Source organism: Vipera ursinii (assembly GCF_947247035.1).
Source record: "Vipera ursinii genome assembly, chromosome: 6".
In the NCBI taxonomy this organism is placed as follows: Eukaryota; Metazoa; Chordata; class Lepidosauria; order Squamata; family Viperidae; genus Vipera; species Vipera ursinii.
Genome location: NC_139515.1, coordinates 1,255,157 through 1,273,586, shown reverse-complemented (window position 1 = coordinate 1,273,586; position 18,430 = coordinate 1,255,157). Strand labels below are relative to the sequence as shown.

General features: G+C 44.8%; 1 protein-coding gene across 1 annotated transcript in view; it reads left to right on the top strand.

Annotated features, from left to right (window-relative positions):
* The window catches only part of LOC310642720 (potassium voltage-gated channel subfamily KQT member 1-like), a gene marked incomplete at its 3' end in the record, with an annotated part of 165,453 nt that overhangs the window by 23,552 nt on the left and 123,471 nt on the right, over positions 1-18,430 (top strand). The window contains exons 9-12 of the mRNA XM_083366607.1: positions 894-989; positions 1,233-1,358; positions 1,876-2,038; positions 6,289-6,403. Of these exons, the coding sequence (XP_083222733.1) occupies positions 894-989; positions 1,233-1,358; positions 1,876-2,038; positions 6,289-6,403 (500 nt within the window). The remainder of the gene's footprint in view (positions 1-893; positions 990-1,232; positions 1,359-1,875; positions 2,039-6,288; positions 6,404-18,430) is intronic.

The following is an 18,430-nucleotide window of genomic DNA, read 5'->3' as shown; positions in this document are numbered from 1 at the left end:
GTTTGACATACCTGGACTAGAAGACCTCCAAGGTCCCTCCCAACTCTGTTATTCTATGTTCCCTGAGTGGAAATACGATGCAACACTTTCTGATTTTGAAGAACGTTCTTCTGCACAAAGTATTGGCTTATGCAGGATGATTCAGACTAGGTATCAGAATCCATTTATATCACATTCATAAATGTATGTTTAAAACATTATCCCCCCCCTGGATTCTGCCATCTCCCGAGAAAGGAGGAGCGCATGTGGATTCAGCCTGCCTTAGGTTATTTCAAAGACCAAGGGAAACCTTTTGAACTGGGGGAACAAAGGGGAGTGTTAGGGAAGGAGGCATCTGGCCTATGTCTCCATTTGAATCTGTAAAGGAAGAAGGCAATAACCATAAAGATTCGAAGTTCCCTTTTTCCCACGAAAGGGATGACACGAAGTAAAATGATGGGGGGCTGACCAAATGGGGTTGAGGGAAGGGGGGTTGAACCGGGAACTCTTTATAAAGTTTCAGTCTGTAAAACAATACCAGGTCCTGTCTTGTATTTTCACAACCAAACATGTCCTAGTAAAGATTCCTTTTGGACTAGAACTGACTCCAAGAGTTTTTGTTTTCCTAAGAGGTGGATTGGGGTGGGTCCTGACACCAGGGATGGTGGCCACAAATGTTCAAACAAAGCTCTGCTCCTTTTTAGGCATTTCGGATAAAAGACTTGTTCATTTCTTTATTTATACTGTTTGCCAGTTGCATAACGTCAAAGCATCTCACGGCCTTGTGCATACTTTTTTTTAAAAAACGCTTGAGTAAACCAAGAGAAAAGTAACCAATAATGATAAAGGAACACCCGAAAAGAGCCTGTCAATGCTTAAAAGGTTTTTGAAAATTCCTTTTCTTTGCTTCTCAGGGGATCCTGGGATCAGGATTTGCCCTTAAAGTCCAACAGAAACAGCGCCAGAAACATTTCAACAGACAGATTCCTGCAGCGGCCTCTCTAATTCAGGTAAATACGGAATCGTAAAATTGGGGGGGGGAAATGAACCGAACGGCAAGAAGGGAATGCAAGAGAAACAGCAGCGAAGTTGAGCTTGAAGCGGCCATTTCCATCTGCGGCCGCTGTGGCAGCAGGGGTGAGAGAAGGAGAAACCGTTGCAGTATCAGGTTGGAAAATGAAAATAAAGGAGTGAAAATGAATCCCTGAGCTTGCTACGCAATCGCAAAGGCCTCTTTTTTTACATCCCCGCAGGCTTTGTGGAGGAGCTACGCGGCCGAGAAACCTCAGGGCTGCCTGGCCACCTGGAAGATCTACGTTACCTCAGCTCAGATCCCAAAGAAAACAGCAGCACCCCCCAGCCCAAATCTCAGAAAACAGGTCAGAAAAACAGTGACTTATGGCCGTTTTTCACACTTACGACCGTTGCAGCATCCCCCCCCCCGGTCATGTGATCAAAATTCAGACGCTGAATTCAGGCGTGTATTTATGACCGTTGCGGTGGCCCACGGTCATTTGTCGATGGGGAAGCCAGAGTCATTTAACAATCCTGTCGCTAACAGCTGCAGTGACTCGCTTAATAACATGGCAAGGAAAGTAATGAAAAGCGGCAGAAGTCAGCTCACAGCTGTCTCGCTTAGCGACGGAAAATTTGCGGGCACGTGTGGCCGTACGTCGAGGACTGCCTTGTGTGAGCTCTGTGTACGTAATTTTGCAGAGCAGTTTCCAAAAGCGAAGACTGAATCTTATTTGAATAGCAGGCATTTGAAGAAATCACAAGGGATTTGGGCCTTGGCTTTTGACTCTGTAATGTAACGTTTTCAAAATTCTGCAGTCGGCGTGATTTTGTCCCGTACGTGGCGGATGATAAAATGTTGAGTGTTCTGTTCTGTTTCAGAGTAAAAGATACAAGAGGAAAGGAAAAGCAGGGCGGGATAACGGCTCAACGTCTATAAATCCAGGAGACGCAGCCGCAATCCCCGTTCCTCAGATTAGTTACGACTTCACTGAAGATCAAGAAGACAAGAAGGAGTTGCGTTTCGTCCTTGAGGAGCCTGGAGGTAAACTTATTGGTTGTCCCTTTTTTGGCTTGGTACTTTTTTCGTTGCTACTTGCTGGATTCAGAAGATACACAGCTGCTCTAAGGAATGGGAGATTTAATACTGCCGGAAATATCCTGACGTGTGGATGTGTTTGCACATTAAGCAAAAGGGGGAGACCCTTCAGTGACACCGTCACGCTCATCATTTTAATTATTTGGACCATATCTTATGGACCACCCTGGGTGTGGCATACTTTTGCATACCCCAAAGTGTTTTCCCAATTGAATAATAATAAAGTTGGAAGGGACCTCGGAGGTCATCTAATAAGAGCCTTGGTGGAGCAGTGGGCCGATGCCTCCTTCAGTAACACCAGCTGCCTGCAATTAGTGCAGGTTCGAGTCCCACCAGGCTCAAGGTTGACTCAGCCTTCCACCCTTCCCAGGTAGGTAAAATGAGGACCCAGATTGTTGGGGGCAATTAAGCTGACTTTGTAATAATGCCGCTTGGGGGGGGTGTGTGTGAAAGCCCTAATAAGCAGGCATATACATAGAATGAAGGCTACTGCTAAGCACATTGTGCTTTAGATTGTAAGCCGCCCTGAGTCTTCGGAGAAGGGCGGGATATAAATGGGATTAAAATAAATAAATAAATAAATCTAGTCCAACCCCCTGCTCAGGCAGGAAACCCTATACCATTTCAGACAAATGGCTGTCCAGTCTCTTCTTAAAAACTTCCAGTGTTGGAGCATTCGCTGCTTCTGGAGGCGGGTAGTTCCACTGGTTAATTGTTCTCACTGTCAGGAAGTTTCTCCTTAGTTCCAGGTTGCTTCTCTCCTTGACTAGTTTCCATCCGTTGCTTCTTGTCCTGCTTTCAGGCGCTTTGGAGAATAGCTTGACTGCCTCTTCTTTGGGGCAGCCCCTGAGATATTGGAAGACTGCTATCCTGTCACCCCTGGTCCTTCTCTTCATTAAACTAGACATACCCAATTCCAGAAACCGTTCCTTATATGTTTTAGCCTCCAGTCCCCCGATCATCTTTGTTGAATCACAAGCATGTCACAGTTCATGTGAGTTTTAGTCTCCCCAATATTATGTAGTTTTCTTTGTGTAGACTGTTCTTTTAAACCCTGAACAAGTCACCATACTTACGATCTTTAGGGGCCCGCAACATAAAAAAGAATATTGAAGCATTCCTACTGTTTCATTAGCCGGGGTGGGGTGGGGGTTAGGGGGCAGACATTTCAGCTTTGTGGAATTCCTTACACAGTTGTTTTATAGTTTGTGGAGTAGCCGATGTTTCCAGCTGAAATGAAACTGGGTTTCTCTGTGGGATTTCAGTATGGAGTCAGCTTTTGTGAAATTGCATCCCGACGATCACTTAACAGCTTTGTATGGAGTTAGACAGCCTTTCCTCATTTCCCTGCGGTTGAGATACGACCGAGAAAAAGAAAAGTGAAAAACAATTCTGAAATGCCTCCGTTTATTTTGGAATCCTTGGCGCTCTCTGAGCTTGGTTGTTTGCCTGCAGAAATTTCATTCACCCACAGGTCTCCCGTTGCCTCATCCGTTAAATCTTCATCTCTCGACAACTCAGAATTAGGACATGAAAGACAACTCTTGGCAAAATGTTCCCTTCTTTGAAAGAGGACATCAAGTTGAAGCTTCAAAAGCAGGATTCTTTCCCTGGAGAAAATGTCCAAGTTCTCCACAGCTTAAGCCTATTTCCCCCAGTCCAAAAAAGGCTTGTGCGTTGGTACAACCCTCTTTGGACAGCTAATAAAAGCTGGCTACTTTTCTGTCTGCATGGGGTCAACTTTTGAAGTCTCAGATGCACGAGTGATGGGGGAAAAAGGAAGACACAAAAGAGAACAGCCACGGCAGTTCCTGTCCACGTGTCCTTCACTTTCCCACCGAGCCTCTGTGGTCCCCAGACACACGGACCCCTCTCCCACCTCACGTGTCCTGTTTAAGCGGATCAGCTGAGCATCTTCTCTTTCAACCGGAGGATCTTTGCTTCGCCGGATGTTCACCATCAGGCATCCTAGAAAATTGTAATAGTTCACCAGGTCTGGGCTGTCCTGGGCAAGGGAAGGGGCTGCTCATTCTGCGGCTGTTTCTGACCTTTGGCTAATTCTCAGTCTGGAAATGATGTTCCAGACTTGGGATGGCGTATAATTTACATTTACCAAAGAAGGTAGCAAAGTGACTTGTGCATTCCTTTCGTATTAATCAAGATAGAAAGTGGGTAATGGAATTGGAGACTGTGACTCATCCATCCTGGGCTGGTTGTGGCAGGTTGTACACAATAGAACACACACACACACACACACACAAACACAAACACACACATATTGAGAGAGAGAGAGAGAGAGAGAGAGAGAGAGAGAGAGAGAGAGAGAGAGAGAGAGAGAGAGAGAGAGAGAGAGAGAGAGAGAGAGAGAGATCTACCTACTGCAAAAAAAATATACCAGTAACTGGTGGTGGAAATCTTGAACTTTCCTGATAAAAGTGCTTATTTTTTTTCCCCAAGCGAAGGACACTTTGAAAATTCTCACAGAGATTGCTCGCCTTGTTATAGCTGGGATTGTTTTTTAGAACAAGGGGATAATCTTCCCACCTAGGATCAATTTAGAAACAGCTTTTTTTTTCCCAGGAGCTTTTTTTTTTCTTTTTTTTGAACACATTGCATCCTTCTTCCTCCATTAGGTCTTACACGGATGTTCAAGCAATCAGGTAGGTTGGGGGGAGAAAAAAAACCTCCCACTGTGAATGTGCGAGTCGTTTTAAGCAAGCCTATAAATCTCAGGGGTGCAGGCCTTAGCTTAGTAAAAATATATTTATCCATTGATAGAATATCCACCTCTTTTCTTTCCTTTATCTGTATTCAATACTTTAAGGCATCCAAACAACAGAATATTAAGAATCTAAATATACTGTGCAAATGCCATTATATTGATATCATATATTAAAATTGATAAGTTGAGGGAATAGACTAAACTTTAGTAATTCGTTAAAAGACTGAGTTAATTGCATATTGACAGTTTATGGATATATCTTTTATTTCTTCAGATGTCACTTACTTGACTATTATTCTCTGTATTCTTTTCTGATTATATTAGCAAATATTTTTGATTGTATTTAGACAACTTCTGGTTGTTATATTTCACTAATACAATTCTGTCTGTCTGTCTGTATCATCTATATTTCTATTATCTATCATCTACATCTGTTATCTATGTCTGTCTGTCTATCATCCATCATCCATACATCCATCTTATCATTATCTATCTATCTATCTATCTATCTATCTATCTATCTATCTATCTATCTATCTATCTATCTATCCATCCATCATTTGTATTATCTATCTTTCTATCTACATCTCTTATTTATCTATTTATCTATCTTTCTATCTATCCATGTCTGTCTCTGTGTCTGTCTATCTATGTATCCATCCATCTATGTAAATGTCTGTCTGTCTGTCTGTCTGTCTGTCTGTGTCTGTCTGTCTGTCTGTCTGTCTGTCTGTCTGTCTGTCTGTCTGTCTATCTATCTATCTATCTATCTATCTATCTATCTATCTATCTATCCATCATTTGTATTATCTATCTTTCTATCTACATCTCTTATTTATCTATTTATCTATCTTTCTATCTATCCATGTCTGTCTCTGTGTCTGTCTATCTATCTATGTATCCATCCATCCATCTATGTAAATGTCTGTCTGTCTGTCTGTCTGTCTGTCTGTCTGTGTCTGTCTGTCTGTCTGTCTGACTGTCTGTCTATCTATCTATCTATCTATCTATCTATCTATCTATCTATCTATCTATCTATCTATTTATCTATCACTTAACTATGTTAATCAAGGACTACCTGTACCAACCTTTTGGTTCCTAAAGCTTCAGCTGATAAACTCCGCATTAGAGCTCCCAAAAGGAAATTCTTGCCCAACTGTTGAACTGATTTTAAAACAAATGCCTCAGTCACTGAGGACTGAGATGGGGGGGGGAAAGGTAGCGACAGAAGAAGATAACTGTAGCTCAAAAGGTGAAGTGTGGAGTCCTTGGTGCTCTCTGAGCTTGGTTGTTGGCTTGCAGACATTTCATCACCTGCCGAGGTAACATCAGCAGTGCAAGGAAGTGTGGAGATTGGTCCCAGTTATATACAGTCGCTTGTTTATATACAGTCGAAGAGGACATGTTGAGGAATTAGGCCTCGTTGGCCAGATTAATGTACATTCCCTTTCCCATCCCCACCTTCTCAATTCAGTCAAGAAACATCTGGAAGGCAACAGTGGTGGGATGTCGAGAGCCAGCAGTTTCACTGAGGAGGTGGATCTGACAGCTGAAGAGGCTCTTCTGCCTACTGTAACAGATGTCTCACAGTAAGTCCAGCTGTTAACATTTTCTCGTTAGAAGGGTTTAATCCAGGAGTCTTCAAACTTGGCCCTTTTATGACTTGTAGACCTCAACTCCCAGAATTCCTCAGCCAGCGTGCCTGGCTGAGGAATTCTGGGAGTTGAGGTCCACAAGTCATAAAAGGGTCATTGTTCCCTCACACTGGCTTGAGGAATTCTGGGAGTCGAAGTCCCCAAGTCAGAAAAGGGTCATCGTTCCCTCACGCTGGCTGAGGAATTCTGGGAGTTGAAGTCCACAAGTCAGAAAAGGGTCATCGTTCCCTCACACTGGCTGAGGTATTCTGGGAGTCGAAGTCCACAAGTCAGAAAAGGGTCATCGTTCCCTCATGCTGGCTGAGGAATTCTGGGAGTTGAAGTCCACAAGTCAGAAAAGGTTCATCGTTCCCTCACACTGGCTGAGGAATTCTGGGAGTTGAAGTCCACAAGTCAGAAAAGGGCCAGGTTTGAAGACCCCTGGTTTAATCAGTTTCTCTGGATGTTTTTATTTGAATGCAAAGCTGGATGGCAAGCCTCGGGTTCTGTGTTGCTTGTCAAAAGCGAGTCGATGTCTGGGGCGCGCAGCTTTTTGCAAAATTGGGAAGCTGTTTGGAATTTTGGCAGCATGCTGTGGATGCCTTCACAACATTGCTTGCATGTGTTGTGATTCAGGGTCAGCCTGTGGGTTCGGCAGTTGGGTCGGACGACTCAGAGGAGGAGGGGGGTGTTGGAGAGCTTGCTGAGGGGGTTGGAGAGCTTGCTGATGAGAGCCCTCAGGCAGGCCCCTCCCACTTGGTCACCACGGAGACCCAGCTGTGTGAGCCTGACAGTGTGGATGAAGATGACCCACAGCTGGCTCTGTTCAAGGACGCCCGACGCAGGAGGCAGTCAATCAGGAGTAAACAGAGGAAGGCAATGGGGCTCCTCGGAAGGAGGCAGAGAGAAGCCACGCCCTGAACTGTATTTAAGGGGAATGTGTGGGAGGGCTGGTTTGCTGAAGGCAACCGCTTGAATAGCTCCTGTTTCATGGTTCATGTCTTGTTCTGTTTGCTTTTGTATCCATAAATTTGGCAGGCTTAGTTCCAGCCTCTTGCCTTCTTGTAAAGGGGTTGTCCCTGCCTTATCTGCAGGGCCGGTAGTAGGCTGGTACAGAACAGCATGGGAAAGAGAAATCTTTGCCTGTTCACTAAATATGTTGGCCTGTTGGGCAGGAAGGTAAACTCTTGAGTCAATCTCCTGTCTTGGTTGACAGTCCATAAATGTTCAAACTCAACAGTTGCACCAAAAATGATCAGAATGGTCTCAGCAATCGCTTTTGATGACACCCAGAGACATTCCAATAAATAAATACAATGGCCAACCTCCTGGGTGTTTTATAGAGGATGCTAATAGTTCCACATGCTTTTATGCTTTCTTCAGAATTAAATTTGAAACTCAAGAGTTTTAGTATAAGCTCATACGCAATATAATTTAGTCGAAGAATAGTGAATTGGAAATGAACTAAACTCAGAGGATTGTACTAATGTATCATGGCTTAAGCTTGTGATTTCCAGAATGCCTGCTTCGAAATGAGTCGAAGATTTCCATCAGTTCACTGCACCAGTCTGTTCTGTATTTTGGCATTCAGCTAGAATTGATTATGCAATAACGAATATTGTACAATAGACAGTAAGGTATAGAACATGCAATACAACACAGTAAGCTGAAGAGAACTGATGGTTGTTTGATAGAACCCCAGTACCTTTGAAGGGTCACTAAATGATCTTTCGTAAGTCGAGGACTTACCTGTAATAGTTTTGGATTTGTGTTTTAGCATTGGGGAGGGTCCCTTGTGCAAGTAGAAGGGAAACTTTCCATACACCGATTCAAGGATTCGGCACTACAGACTGGAAAATTCCTATTTAAAAAACCCTATTTAAAGAACTCTTTGATGTACAAAATAATATAAAGTGTGTCTTTCTGCACTGGTTGGTGAAAAGGCCTGAGGGATGTTGCTTTGGTTTGACTGTTGGACATTAGAGGGTGCTCTGTCATAACAAAACGTTTCCCACGTTCACCTTTCCGCAAACGTGCCCGGAGGACATGTGTATTTTGAGCCAAGAATTGTAGAAGGAGTGACTGAGGTTATTGCGGCAACCGAATTTAACCCTTCAGTTAGTTCACTTGTTTTGCTACAGGAGCTGTTTTAATCGAACTACACGCTGGGTTTGCAGTCCTTGCCAGGGGCAGATGCCAAATAATTAATAAACATTTCAACACTATATTATATTTGAGGCGCATAACTAGTGCAAATCCGTCTGGATTGAACCAACCTGGATTCCTAAGTTTGTATCTTTTGACCGTTATTCCTCAACCTTAGCAACTTTTAAGAGTTGCTAGCCAGGGGAATTCTGGGTGTTGAAGTCCACACCTCTTAAAGTTACCAAATTTGAAAAACACTGCTTTATACTCTTTCAACTCTTTGGTAGACTTAAAGAAAATTCACACCAATTGTCTAGGTCAGGGGTAGGCAACCTTGGCTCTTTTATGACTCGTGGACTTCAACTCCCAGAATTCCTGAGCCAGCCTGGCTCAGCTTGGAAACCTCTCCCTTTCCCCTCAGCGTTGCTGGCTCAGGAATTCTGGGACTTGAAGTCCACGAGTCATAAAGCGGCCTAGGCCAGAGGTAGGCAACCTTGGCTCTTTTATGACTCAAGGATTTCAATTCCCAGAATTCCTGAGCCAGCATGGCTCAGCTTGGAAACCTCTCCCTTTCCCCTCAGCGTGGCTGGCTCAGGAATTCTGGGAGTTGAAGTCCACGAGTCATAACAGAGCCAAGGTTGCCTACCCCTGGCCTAGCTGGCAAAGAGCTAGCTGCCCATCTTCTCTGTTCTTCAGGTTTGAGACAAATGTGTTTATATATGGATTTTGATAATTCCAGATTAATATATGATTGTCACAGAAGACCTATGTACAGTATTAGAAAGAGGAAATCCAGACCGCCGAGGGGTATATCTGCTCGAAAGCATTCCTTGAGTTTCTCTTTCATCAGGAGGCTTCCTTTGGTACACAGGAGACATAAACATCTACAATAAATATTCATTTTATATTTACTAAAGAAATATTGAGTTTCTACTATAGATCTTGCAGAATATTGATGATATTAGCAGGTGTAGAAGATAACCACAATTGTTCATCTCACTGAGAGATGAAAGAACTTCTCAAGTATACAAAGCGGGTTTTTTCTTGCTTTCTGATGCCTTCTGTTGGCAAAGATGGAGAATATACTGCTATTCAGTTAGACCTCTCTTAACAAAGTCCTGAGTTCCTTCGTTGCTTTCTGTGGGCAGCTTTTAAGTGCCTGAAGATCTTCTTTACCATTCCAGCAAGCGTTATCTGTGTCTCCTTCCTTCTATAGCAGGGGTCTTCAAACTTGGCCCTTTTATGACTTGTGGACTTCGACTCCCAGAATTCCTCAGCCAGGCACGCTGGCTGAGGAATTCTGGGAGTCGAAGTCCACAAGTCACAAAAGGGGTCATCGTTCCCTCACGCTGGCTGAGGAATTCTGGGAGTCGAAGTCCACAAGTCACAAAAGGGTCATCGTTCCTTCATGCTGGCTGAGGAATTCTGGGAGTCAAAGTCCACAAGTCATAAAAAGGGTCATCGTTCCCTCACGCTGGCTGAGGAATTCTGGGAGTCGAAGTCCACAAGTCACAAAAGGGTCATCGTTCCCTCACGCTGGCTGAGGAATTCTGGGAGTCGAAGTCCACAAGTCACAAAAGGGTCATCGTTCCCTCACGCTGGCTGAGGAATTCTGGGAGTCGAAGTCCACAAGTCACAAAAGGGTCATCGTTCCCTCACGCTGGCTGAGGAATTCTGGGAGTCGAAGTCCACAAGTCACAAAAGGGTCATCGTTCCCTCACGCTGGCTGAGGAATTCTGGGAGTCGAAGTCCACAAGTCACAAAAGGGTCATCGTTCCCTCACGCTGGCTGAGGAATTCTGGGAGTCGAAGTCCACAAGTCACAAAAGGGTCATCGTTCCCTCACGCTGGCTGAGGAATTCTGGGAGTCGAAGTCCACAAGTCACAAAAGGGTCATCGTTCCCTCACGCTGGCTGAGGAATTCTGGGAGTCGAAGTCCAGAAGTCACAAAAAGGTCATTGTTCCCTCACGCTGGCTGAGGAATTCTGGGAGTTGAAGTCCCTATAGTGTTCTATAGTGTTGAGCTAGTCAACATCCAAGCACCCATCTCTCTAAAAATGCAATCCATCCATGTCTGTTGTTTAAAGCCATGGAGACTTAGAGTTCTTACAAGTGAGTTAAAAGCACCGTGATACGTATTTGACTCCCAAGGCAACAGATCCAATTGCTAGTTGGATTCTTGGCAGACCAAGATGCAATGGCTTCTCCTAACCACACAAAGGGCGAGTTATTTCAAAGGGCTGGAATCCAGCCATCCTTACAAACATGGATCCCTGGGTATCTGTCTTGGATTTTTATTCAAGATATTGAATAAATCTGTTTGACTTCAGACAGACCAGGGAGCTTTTCACTGCTTTTGACTCTGTCTTCCCACTCCAGTCTTTGTGTTATTGATTTACAGAGAATTGTCATTTTTCTATATTGTTTCAGCTACTGGCTAGAATTCAGGGGTGTCTGCAAGGTATAGTTAAAAAAAATTGAAACGTCAATTGAAATTTAAACATTTTTTAGGTGTGTGGCATATTTTTGCGTCCATGTTTTTGTGGCCATGTTCCCAAAGCATATAAATGGTTGTTGTTGGGTTTTTTTGCTGCTTTCGAATGGAGAACTGTAACACAACGTTCAAAGACATTTAAATGTTAAATGAGGGCCAAGCCGAGCTTCGTGGTTCCGAAGTGCAACATTAGATAAGGTCGTATTAAAAATGCAATTGCCAATAAACAATCTGCTGTGAAATAGAACAAATGAAGACGAATGAAAAGAACACGAGAAGATGCCCGTTAGTTGTGCAAAGCCTGGGAGAAGAGACTCCTTTAAGATGGTGGTCTGAAAGAAGACGGTGGGGCCCAAGTCCCATAGCCAAGGACCGGCGTTCCACCATCTTAGAATGGGTCAAGAGAAAAAATGCCTTCTCCCAGTCTGAAGTGGGAGGGTCTCCTCCATGTGGTATAAGCCGTGTCATTTTGAAAGGGCTGTTAAGTGCCCCAAATCCGACACAAACCATTCAGAGCTCTGAGGTCAAAAAGCACCATAAAGAACGCGTGGTCTTGCAGTGGCTGTTGTGATGAGAGAAGCGGGGTTTCATCAACGCTCCCAGCTCAGTTTGAATCCAGAGTGTTTTCCAAGCAGAATCAAATGGAGCAAATAAATAAATAAATACTATTTTTAGCCAAACCCGGGGGGGGGGGGGAGGATTAAATAAATGAAGAGGACTTACTTGGAGCTATCCATGGTCCTGTTTCTTGCTGCTTTCTGTCTTCCCATGTCCGCTGTGGATGTTATGCCCCTTTGAGTATTCATTGCACAAAGGACAAGGGTCATCTGGCTCGTTTAGGAAGGTGTCAATCGAAATTAGTCAAACTATCAGTTCTAGTAACTGGAAACAAGGACTTATGTCAATATACCTTTTCAGGTTCAGTTACAATATTAACAGAATAGAATAACAGAGTTGGAAGGGACCTTGGAGGTCTTCTAGTCCAGCCCCCTGTGCAAGCAGGGGACCCTATACCAGGGGTAGGCAACCTGGGCTCTTTTATGACTGGTGGACTTCAACTCCCAGAATTCCTAAGCCAGCATGGCTCAGCTTGGAAACCTCTCCCTTTCCCCTCCGCATGGCTGGCTCAGGAATTCTGGGAGTTGAAGTCCACCAGTCATAAAAGAGCCAAGGTTGCCTACCCCTGGCCTAGGCCTAGGCCGCTTTATGACTTGTGGACTTCAACTCCGAGCATTCCTGAGCCAGCCACGCTGAGGGGAAAGGGAGAGGTTTCCAAGTTGAGCAATGCTGGCTGAGGAATTCTGGGAGTTGAAGTCCGCGAGTCATAAAGCGGCCTAAGGCCTAGGCCAGGGGTAGGCAACCTTGGCTCTTTTATGACTCGTGGACTTCAACTCCCAGAATTCCTCAGCCAGCGTGGCTCAGCTTCGAAACCTCTCCCTTTCCCCTCAGCATGGCTGGCTCAGGAATTCTGGGAGTTGAAGTCCACGAGTCATAAAAGAGCCCAGGTTGCCTACCCCTGCCCTACACCATTCCAGAGAAGTGGATGTCCAATCTCTTCTTAGAAGCTTCCAGCGATGGAGCATCTACCACTTCTGGAGGCCCCCTGGTTAATTGTTCTCACTGTTAGGAAATTTCTCCTAGCTTACTTCTCTCCTTGACTAGTTTCCATCCATTGCTTCTTGTCTTGCCCTCGGGCGCTTTGGTAAAGAGGTTGACCCCCTCTTCTTTGTGCCAAGGCCTCAAATATTGGAGCACTGCTATCGCGTCACTCCTGTTCCTTCTTAAAACCAGACTAGACAAATCTGGTTCCTGCAACTGTTCTTCATACGTTTTAGCCTTCATCTTTTTTTGCTCGTTTCTCCACTCTTTCCAGAGTTTGTGAGGTACTGCTGGACCCTAGCCTCCATCTTTTAGGGGTCCAATCAAGCTTCCAGAAAAGTTCAGTATCCACCTAGACTCGTTTCCCCATATTTTTGATAAATAAAGCTTAGATGTGCAATAAATGCATAGTGCTTCTGTATTCCATGACATCTGAATGTTTGGATGGATGCATGGATGCATGGATGGATGGGCCATCATGTTGGTGTTGTTTCTCAGCAATAAAATAGCTAAATCTTCTTCAGGAGGAGCATATGTTTTGGGACAGCTTTTGGGGAAAAAAGTAAAACAGGAGGGTTAATCTTTGGAGAACAAATACATTTTCTTTCAGATCCTCTGGAGAAAAATGTGTCTAATTGTGTTAGTTTATGTCAGCACTCGCTAGCTAGTTTCAGGAGGATTTGAGAAACCCAATCTGAGATGAGTTAGGGCTTGTGAACCTTTTGGCCCCTTGTACAGTTCTCATAAGCCGTGGAAACAGTCACATCCGGAATCTTTCCCCAAGATCTGGTGCAGACCAAGAACTGGATATTTGGAGAAACTGTGCTTTCTGCGACCAGTTAGTGAGAAAATTATGGGCCCAGCTGAGATGGATCTCATAACAAATATTATGTGGTTAACTTGGGACGACTCTGCAGTGCAAAAAGAGTAGCTACAATTCTTCGTTTGGTATCTGAATGGATCCTTCCAAGGTTTAAGCCCTTCTGATTCAGTAAACGCCCAAGTGTCCAAAGGATCCCCAGTGACATTTAGACTGTCACCGGTGGGTTGAGCTCGCTCTTCAATCTGCCCTGGTCACATCTGCAAATCTAATGGATCAATGGGTACATTGGTACCTGGGCTGCAAAAAATTCAAAAGAGCAGAAAACGGAAAAATGGAGCTTTGCAGGCCAGATAGGATGAAGACATGTTCCTTCTCCAGTGTTCTGTACCAGCCTACTACCGGCCCTGCAGATAAGGCAAGAACAACCCCTTTACAAGAAGGCAAGAGGCTGGAACTAAGCCTGCCAAATTTATGAACACAAAAGCAAATAGAGCAAAACAAGACACGAACCATGAAACAGGAGCTATTCAAGCGGTTGCCTTCAGCAAACCAGCCCTCCCACTCATTCCCCTTTTATACAGTTCAGGGCGTGGCTTCTCTCTGCCTCCTTCCGAGGTGCCCCATTGCCTTCCTCTGTTTACTCCTGCTTGACTGCCTCCTGCGTCGGGCATCCTTGAACAGGGCCAGCTGTGGGTCATCTTCATCCACGCTGTCAGGCTCACACAGCTGGGTCTGCGTCGTGACCAGGTGGGAGGGGCCTGGCTGAGGGCTCTCATCAGCAAGATCTTCAACCCCCTCAGCAAGCTCTTCAACACCCCCCTCCTCCTCCTCTGAGTCGTCCGACCCAACTGCCGAACCCACAGGCTGACCCTGAATCACAACATCCAGGATCAGGATCGCCAGGACATGGGAGAATCCCTACACCTGTCCAGGAGGAACTGGAGGTGAACTGAACCTGGTGAAGAGGCTCTATCAGAATTCATGACCGCTGTCTCCAGCCCTGGACCACACAGAGAACCATCTATGGAGATTCTCAGCCATCCAGGTCATGGTTGTCCCAAAGGTGCTTTTTCATGAGGCAACTGGACTTTGTTTTTTCTCTTTGACGTCATTTCGCTTCTCATCCCAGAAGCTTCTTCAGCTCTGACTGGATGGTGGGGAATGGAAGGATTAACATTCCTTGCAGACAGCTGGTCGTTTGCATCCTTTTAGAGACTTGTTGAGGCCACTTGGAGGTTTACCTGCGTCCTCAGGGTCACCCGAGTGGTGCAAATGGGTGTGGAGCCTCCTTGGAACTGCGGAAAGGACCGCCTTGTAGACTGGAGATCAATGATGCCGTATCCTCCCCCCCCTTGAGGGAGGGCTGTTCAGTTTTGACCCAGATGGCCTCTTCGACCCCTCTTTCAAACCATTTGGTCCTCTCTTTCCGAAATGTGGACTTTGCTGTCTTCGAAAGAGCGGTCTTGGTCTTTCCAATGCAGATGGACCGTTGACTCTGGTCCTGATGGGTTTGCTCTCCTATGTTGTGTTTATGAGCAGGGGGAGGGGGGATGTTGCAAAGGTCACAGCTGGGGAAAAGGATCGAGAGTCACATTCTTCAGTGCCGCTCTAACTTTGAACAGCCACTAAACGAGCTGTTGCGAGTCAAGGGCTACCTGCATTTGCATGGCTGTTTCGCAAGGGCTACTTTCGTGAGGAAATCTCATCTTTATCTACCTTCTCAGTTAAATACTGTTCCGACATTTTCCAACATGCTCCACGTTGAAGCTTGGCAGAATATTTCTGCTTTTCTTTAGAGAAGCCCCCGTGTCCCAGACTGGTTTCTGTTGATACCTGGCTCGACACTTTGCTGGGGTTTGTGGCTTTGTTTTCTTCCCTTTTCACAAAGAGCAGAGAGCCTGGGCTTTTTGCATTCAGCCAGGAATGAAGATAATCCTCCAGAGAATTGCGACAGGGGTCTCTCTCTCTCGTTCTGTCTGTTTTCTTTATTGAGCCACTAAATTAAAAGGACTTTTGCCAACTACAAATATGTGCAAGCGTTTACTTGGCTGCCAAGCCATCACTCAATTACTTAATTAACCTGTAAATTACTAATCCGAAGCCTTGGCTCCAAGCTGGCTCAATTTTGATGAATTTTCTCCTCCAGGATTTAGGAGATTACTCCCAGGTATGTATGTAAGTATGTGTTGTGTGTGTGTGTGTGTGTGTGTGTGTGTGTGTTTCCATTTATTTGATTATAGGGTCATCTCTGGACAAGATACTGTAGGTGGCACACGAATATAATCAGTAAATAAATGAATACCTATTTGTCTCCTGGGATTTAAGAAGAGACACTAGACAATCATCTGTCTGAGATGGTAGGTTCTCCTGCTTGAGAAGGGGGCTGGACTAGAAGACCTCCAAGGTCCCTTCCAGCTACTCTACTCTACTCTACTCCACTCCATTCTGTAATTCTATTCTATTCTGTTCTGTTCTGTTCTGTTCTGTTTTTCTATTCTATTCTGTATTTCTATTCTGATTCTAATTCTATTCTATTCTATTCTATTCTATTCTATTCTAATTCTAATTCGATTCTGATTCTAATTCTATTCTATTCTGATTCGATTCTGATTCTATTCTATTCTATTCTATTCTATTCTATTCTATTCTATTCTATTCTATTCTATTCTATTCTATTCTATTCTATTCTATTCTATTCATTTCTATTTTATTCTGTCTTTGTATTACAGTTCTCCACAAAGTCAACTGATCCTCTTGTTCTGCTTCATCCTGAACCTAGCCATTGTCTTCTCTTTGCTCCAAGAGAATTTCTCAAAATCCTTTCCATTCAGGTGGCAACCTACTTTTAAAGTCCCTGAGTAATTTCTTCTTTCCCTTCAACCACCTCCTCGCCTTGTTTGTCCGCAGAAATCTATGCGTTCCCCACAAGAAATCTATTCGTTTCGAGACAAAACCCGAAACGCCCCTACTTCAGCTTCTGCTGAATCCCAAGTTTAGATTGTTGTGCCAAAACCAGGAACATCTCACTTCAGCTCCATGCAGTAAACTATCCTTTATTTGTGAATTGCTAATTTTGAGCATGGCGATTAAGAACATTTTTTTTAATGCTGCCAAAAGCCCTGAATTCAGAATAGACTGTTTGACACTTGTTTTATGCTCTTTATATTCACTGTGCAGATGTTGACATTTTCATTGCTAGTGCAATGATGGTTTTCCGTGATTTAACAGGCAGAGCGATATCTCCTTACTAACGTGTCTGGACTGAAGCTGTCCACGTCCCTCCATGTACACGCTTTCTCTCGCTTCGTAAACCCCTAAAATTTCCCTAGATGAGTTAGATCAGTCCCACCATCTAATCTGGTTGCCCTTCTCAAAGATTTATATAATTACTTTTGCACTTTTATGAGTACAGCTTATGGTTACGTGTCTTGTTCTCTTCCCCGATTTCTTAAAGGCTTTGTGATAGCGTCCCTGATTTCTTTATTTTATTTTTTATTTTTAAAAAAAAAACATTTTCCGCTTTTCATAGGAATGTAATATTCCCCAAGTGAGGTTCAAATTAGGATCAAGGCCATTCAGCCATCTGACAAAGACAGGACTAACAAGCAATAAGAGGATAAATGGATAGTCTGGCCAAATCATTAAGTTTTCTGTTGGCACCAGTAATCAGCCAGGCTGGGTGCCAACCGTAACTCAAAGAGAAAGGCATTCCAGAGTCGGGCGCTTATCTTAACAATGCCCTTGTTTGGTGCCTGTATGGTGATTTCCTGCCTGTGTGGCATCACCAAGGGGGCCTTCCCACCCTATGGTAGTGGCCAGACCGGCACCTCAGGAATACACAATCCCCCCTGGGGGCCCTCTAAGTTGTGAAGGCGTCTCAACAGCAACAATTTCACAACAGTTCTTTCAAAACCCATGCCCCCTTTCACGATCAATTGGCCTTTTCAGCATTTTCGAGGCCCCATTGTGTGCCAATTATAGATTCTGTGACAACTCTTATGCAGGCCCACATTCAGCGCCTTGTTTTAATCAGATCTTCCATTTACAAGTGCATTTCCTGAGTGTCGTGGTCTGAAGGAGTCCAGTTGAGAAAGCCTGCCAGGATCGGCCACAGAAAACGCATCTCTAACTTTTTTGCAGCTCCCGCGAGTACATGCCGAGCAGTCCTCGGCTTATAACCACAACTCATCCTAGCATTATGGTCTTAAGGCATTGCAGTCATTAAGCGAGGTACTCCTGTAACAACCTCAATCTCAGCTCTACCTAGAATCCTGGGATAAGGACTCGGGCAGGCGCTCAATATCCACACTGCAGCAGCACAACCTCACTTCACACAAGGCCTGTATGGGACTTCCCAGGACCTCCCGCCACTTCTCAGGCACCCCTGCACAGCTTCCCATCCCGCCAGATCCCACAGCCTCGGGGGCTGCTTCCTGCCCCACTGGGTCCCACAGCCACGGGCCTTCTCTCTCTCCCACCATGACCGGCTCTTCCGGTTTACCTCTTCCGAAAATCGACTTTCTGAAGGAGTGTCCAACCCATGTGACACGGTCACGTACCTTGCACCGTTCTGGAAGCGGGGCACCATTCCCACAATATCTCAGAAAGGCGCTATTGTGCACGGAACTCGAAGCCAAGAACTCTGTGTAAACTCAAATTATCAATCAGCGAGGGCTCGGCGAGAATTAAGGCAGTCTTACTCGAAGGCCGAAAGCTTCGTTGCGACATTCTGACTGGAAGAATTTCAGAAAAACCTCTTTCCCCCAGTGCGTTCTTCCCTCGGGTTGGAGACCTGGAGTTGGGCAGCTGGACACGCATAAGAAAGCAGATATAAGTTGGACTCCGAGTTCAGCGTAGGATATAACACAGTTGAACCTGTCTTTAAAAACGATGTTGAATGAAAGGGAATGAAAACAGATCCC